The sequence below is a fragment of the Bombus vosnesenskii genome, unplaced genomic scaffold (assembly GCF_011952255.1).
Source record: "Bombus vosnesenskii isolate JDL3184/JDL3185 unplaced genomic scaffold, Bvos_JDL3184-5_v1.1 scf7180000013753, whole genome shotgun sequence".
In the NCBI taxonomy this organism is placed as follows: domain Eukaryota; kingdom Metazoa; phylum Arthropoda; class Insecta; order Hymenoptera; family Apidae; genus Bombus; species Bombus vosnesenskii.
Window position 1 is genome coordinate 195,393 of NW_022883205.1, and position 5,479 is coordinate 200,871.

The following is a 5,479-nucleotide window of genomic DNA, read 5'->3' on the forward strand; positions in this document are numbered from 1 at the left end:
GTGTTTTCTCTGTTTACACATCGAATAACCTCAACAATAAATATGATAAACATGTAGGGACTGAGAAGTTGTTATGTGGCTACGATGCGTGACGGGCATGAGATGTGGTTCGCTACGTTGCCATGTGGCGGCGCCACCTCGCGGGCGAGTGTGAAAACGTATCGGCTCGGCGTAAACCCATATTATGAAGGAATAAAGTTGGGTCGACCAGAGTTCTGATATCTGTTCATTATTATCGAATTATGCTGCTCGAGCCGGGCTCCCTCTTGAGAATGCAAGTGGAGTATGATAATGGGTGGCTTGGTTGACGATTTGGAGAGTTTTTGGTCTACGAGTAGATACATTTGGACGGTTTTGAGCAAGGTTGTTGGCGACTATGGCTATTTCCACGGACTTGAACACAAATAAACAATATGGATAAGTCGAATGAAGGGAAAACAATTACGGCGCAGGGGGTTTCGGAGCCTCTAGGCCCCGTCGGTGATTCGAGTAGCGTCCCAAGTTCGACCCGACGGTCATCATACGACTGGACGAATGACGGGAGGAAGGTCGGTCCCAGGACCTCCTCTCGCTCGGTAAATACGACCGGGGACCATAATGGCAGCGTGAAGATGAGTGGAGGAAGTAAAGGAAGTTCTTGATCATCTAGGAAGAACACAAAACTCTTTGTGTTGAAAGACGACTCCAGCGAAGGAATGGAAAGCAAGGACCTGGGCATCCAGAGTATAAGCAGCGGCAGGGCGCTACCGAGAGTGGCGACAGTTGTAACAGGAGGAGGTAGTTTCCTGGTGCCTGCAATGAGAGGAGTTAAAGGCGAGGAAAGTACCTCTAACGTGGTCCAGTATCGCCGCGAAAGCAACGAGCGAAACAGCTGAGGGCAGCGTCTCCGAAGGGGAGGTGCCCATGGCGGAAAGCAGCTGTAGCGCCACGTCGGTCGAAGGTAAATTGAAAAGGCTGAGACAGATGCAAATGAAATCAGTGTCGAAAGTTGCAAAGAGGGTCGAGAAAACCCCGGAACAAAGGGTGGAGAAGTGCGTGATGGTCAACCTTGCCTACTTCGAGGAGATGGTAGAGCTCATGAAGGGAGCCTACGAGGATCTGAAAAAGGCGGTAAGAAGACTACATCTCATCTCCAAGAAGGACCCGAAAATTCACGAGCTTGCGTCCGCGGCTAATAGCAAGACGGACGAAGTGTGCGGCAAGCTTACGACGACGGTACACAAGAAAGGAAGGAGAGGCAAGGGAAGAGTGGAGAGATCTGAGGAAGTAGAGGTATCCACACAAACCTCTCCTCTGTTGGAGGAGAGAGGAAGAGGAAACGGAGATGGCAAAAGAGGGTTATCCTCAGAATCCAGAAACAAAAGGAAGACGGTCTCTCCGCTGGAAATCAAAGACAAGGAGGACAACAAGAAAATAAGAAGGGGCGATACCTCTTATGCGGAGGTATGCGGATCAAAGAGGAGGGGTGCTATGGATACCAGATATGTTGAATCCTGCGAATCCGGGGACGAGTGGATGGTCCAAAGGAGCAAGAGGGAGAAACGTAGGGTACAGGAAAAGGGAAGAAATGACAAAGAGGACCGCGGACCACCGCCGTTGACGCCTACCGAGAATCGAGAGCCGAAGATGCCGAGAGCCCGTAGAAGGCCCGAGGTCATACTTATCAGAGTAGGAGAGGGTAAGGATTGGCTTCAAACATATAAAGAGCTTATGGCGGCGAAGGATGTCCTTAAAGAAAGCTCGGGCATTCGTAAAACAAGAGCGGGGAACATCCTTATAGTAATGAGGGCGGGTTGCGAGGTGAAAGTCGCTGCCAATATGATAAATGAGATTATTGGCGATAAGGTGCGAGCGACGCCCTTACAGGACAAGGTGTCGGTGGAGATAAAGGAAGTGGATCCGCTGGTGAGTAAGGAGGAGCTTGTGGAATCCTTGAAGGAAGAGCTTAAAATCATAGAGACCGGGGACCTGGAAGTCAAGGCGATGAGAAGGGCGCCATGGGGCACGCAATCAGCGATCGTTGTTCTGCCAAAAGCGTACATCGATAAAGGCGGCGACAATATTAAGATTAGGACGGGCCTAACAATAGCCACAGTCAGGGTGTTGCCCAATGTGACAAAGTGCTATAGATGTCACATGTTCGGGCAAACAAGCGTAAGGCTGTGAGCCCGGGAAAGGAGGTCTGTAGGAAGTGTGGAGGAAGGGGCCACACGATAGCAGCGTGCCCAAATTTACCGTGCTGCACGATATGTAGCAAGGAGACGGGTGTTAGGTTTGACTATGTGACGGGGTCCCTGGCGTGCCCCAGTTACAGGAGAATGTTACGACAGGGAAGACAAGGGAGGGGATGAAAATCCTCCAGATTAACCTAAACAAATGTAGGATGGCGCAGGATCTAATGTGCCAGAGCGCGATCGAGGCTAGACCGGATGTGGTAATAATATCCGAGCCGTACAGGCAGCTACACCTTACTAGCATAACGATACAAAGGGTGATGCGTCAATTTGGGTCACGCAATTCAATGGTCGAGCACCGAATGAAACGCTTCTCTACAGGAAGGATGGACTAGTGGGTATTGGTGTAGGTGATATCCTCTGTTTCAGTGGTTATTGCTTCCCTAATATCAAGATTGAGGAATACAGGACGGTCATAAACAAGCTTGCATCGGTGATAAGGAAGGGTGTAAGCAGAAGCAAGAAAGTGATTGTGGTTGGCGACTTCAACGCTAAGTCCACTTGCTGGGGAGGTCAAACCACGGACAAGCGAGGAAGAATTTTAATGGAAACCCTGTGCAGTTACGGCGTGTGCCCTATAAGGCTGGACGATAAATACACGTTTTATCGGAACAGAAGGACGAGTTGCCCTGACATAATCAGTGCAACAAACATGGTTAACGATCTCCACGTAAGGAGCAAGGTGTTAAATGCTTTCACAGCATCGGACCACCTATACATATCTCATACGTTTAGAACGAGGACCGTAAGTGATCGAACTAAATTTTTTAAATATGTGACGGGGGGTCTTGCACCCGACATATTTTTGGCTAAATTTGACGAGATCAATAACGTACAGAATCTTAATACGACGGACGACGCGGACAAGGCGGAACTGCCGCAGAAATGTATGGTGGAAACTTGTGACAAGATGCTGAAGAAGGTGAGCTGCACGACAAACAAGAAGTACGGCAATCACTGGTGGAATGAGACGATCGCAGAACTAAGAACCCAGGCTCACAGTGCCTGAGGAAAGTAACTAGAGTAAGGAGGAAGGAGGGCAGTGGGATCGAAGACCTTATTAGTAACTACAAGGGGCTAAGAAGGCAGCTGAAGAAAGAAATAGCTGAGAATAAAAAGAGAGCCTGGGCCGTATTCTGTGAGATACTAGAAAGGGATCCGTGGGGAAAGCCGTATCGCACGATTATGAACAGATGTGGCAAGAAAGGGATTCCAAATGACATGCCTGTTAACAAGGTGAAAGAAATTTTAAAAGGCTTGTTCATCATAGGACGCAGACCGGAGCTAAGAGAGGTCGAAGAGCATGACAGGGAGGATATCACCTATAACACGAAGCTTGAGGAGGAGGATGTTAAAAAAATCATTGGTAGAATAAATGGAAAAAAGGCGGTGGGAATAGATGGGGTCTGTTAAGCTGCTAGTATACAACCGAACAGCGCTTATCACTAAGGTGATTAACAGTATTACAGACTCTGGTAGGATCCCGGGATGCTGAAAAATAGCGAGAGTCATATTGCTCAGTAAACCGGGTAGGGACCCTAAGCTCCCTAATGCTTACCGCCCAATAAGTGTACTTCCGGCCTTGAGCAAAGTGTGGGAGAAGTGTCTTATGTTGATTATCGAAAGATGTATGGGAATGGACCCCTTTCATAGGGGGCAATATGGGTTCAGGAGAAGAAGGAGTACGGTGGACGCGATTACACAGGTGATTAAATTCGCGGACACCTGCAAGAAGAATAGGATGGTATGCTTGATGATTGCGTTGGACATCAGGAATGCATTCAACACCCTTAGTTGGAACAGCATTGTTGACGAACTGACCAGGAGGAAGCTGCCTTGCAAGATCATTAGACTGGTAACAAATTACCTGACGGATAGGAGGATAATCGTCAGCAATCGTCAGTTTGGTACGGTGGAGTATCTGGTTGCGGCTGGGGTACCGCAAGGATCTGTGCTGGGGCCTTTCCTATGGAACATAGTCTGCGATCAGTTATTGGAAAGGCTAGATAGCAGGGTAATGTTTAAGGTGGTCGCGTTTGTAGATGACCTGGCAATCGCATGCGCTGTGAATAAAAACGAAGGAGTTGGCGGAATAGCAAGGGAGGTCATGAGAACAGTGTGCGATTGGTGTGCAAGAGTGGGTTTGACGCTGGCTAAGGAGAAGACGGAAGTGATCCTCATTACGGGCATGAGGGTGCCCAAAGTTATAGGCTTGAATGTGGACGGCGTGGCTATCAACACGGTAGAGGCCACGAAATATTTTGGCGTTATGATAGACACGAATAGGAAATTTGACAAGCACATTGCCTCGGTGTGCGATAAAGCGGGCATCAAGATAGGAGCATTACGAGGAATCCTACCGAATATTATGGGCCCGCCTGGTTTGGCAAGAAGGCTATACTACAGCGTGTGGGAATCCATAATAACATACGGTGCGCCTGTGTGGGCTGATGCGATGAAGTATGGGAAAAACAAGAAGATCATAAAAAGGGCGCAACGAATTGCCCTGTGCATCACATCCACGGCCTACCGCACCGTATCCCACGCGGCGCTTTGTGTATTGACCGGGAACTTACCGATTTACATGAAAGTGCGAATGTTGAAGGGGATATACGAGAGAAAGAAGATCCATGAGACCTTAACTGTTGGAGAGGAGGTGATTGAGAGGCAGGCGGAAAAGAAGGAAGATCTGGAAGAAGTAAAGAAGAAGGCCTCAACGGAGTGGCAAGCGGAATGGAGCATGTATAATAGAGATAATGTGACCAGGAGATTAATAAGCAATGCGACCATATTCGCCAGGAATAGAAGTGACATCGATCACTTCACGATGCAAATGCTCACGGGACACGGCATTTTCAACAGCTACCGTAAGAGGATCGGTAAGGAGGTCGACACGAAGTGTTGGGACTGTGGATACCCGAATGATGACGCCGAGCATGTCTTATTCGCGTGCCCTAGGTTGATCGACACAAGAACCGAGCTAGAGAACTTCCTGGGAGTCAGGATATGTGTGGACAACCTGGTGGACACTGTAGTCACCAGGGATGAATACTAGAGGAAGTTCAGTGAGTTTTGCAAGGGCATAATAAGATATAGAAGGGATATGGGGAAGGCGATGGAGTCCGCGAATAGGAGGGGCGGCACCAGTACGCGACGATAATATGCGGCGACACGATTGAGGACAACCCTGATGAATGCTGATCGGCTCTGCTGGGGTTGTCTGTGTCTAACAAATCAGAGGGAAG

General features: G+C 48.7%; 1 protein-coding gene across 1 annotated transcript; it reads left to right on the plus strand.

Moving 5' to 3' along the window:
• Positions 1–2,383: 2,383 nt before the first annotated feature.
• Positions 2,384–3,647, plus strand: LOC117238901. The gene is made up of 3 exons (XM_033504101.1): positions 2,384–2,434; positions 2,491–3,156; positions 3,237–3,647. The coding sequence occupies exons 1-3, from the start codon at positions 2,384–2,386 to the stop codon at positions 3,645–3,647; spliced, it is 1,128 nt and encodes a 375-aa protein (XP_033359992.1).
• Positions 3,648–5,479: the final 1,832 nt, after the last annotated feature.

Coding starts and splice junctions, on each gene's coding strand:
- LOC117238901 (XM_033504101.1), top strand. CDS start 2,384: ATGGCGCAGGATCTAATGTGCCAGAGCGCGATCGAGGCTAGACCGGAT. Junction 2,435..2,490: donor TCGAGGCTAGACCGGATGTG/GTAATAATATCC, acceptor AACGATACAAAG/GGTGATGCGTCAATTTGGGT. Junction 3,157..3,236: donor GTGACAAGATGCTGAAGAAG/GTGAGCTGCACG, acceptor CCAGGCTCACAG/TGCCTGAGGAAAGTAACTAG.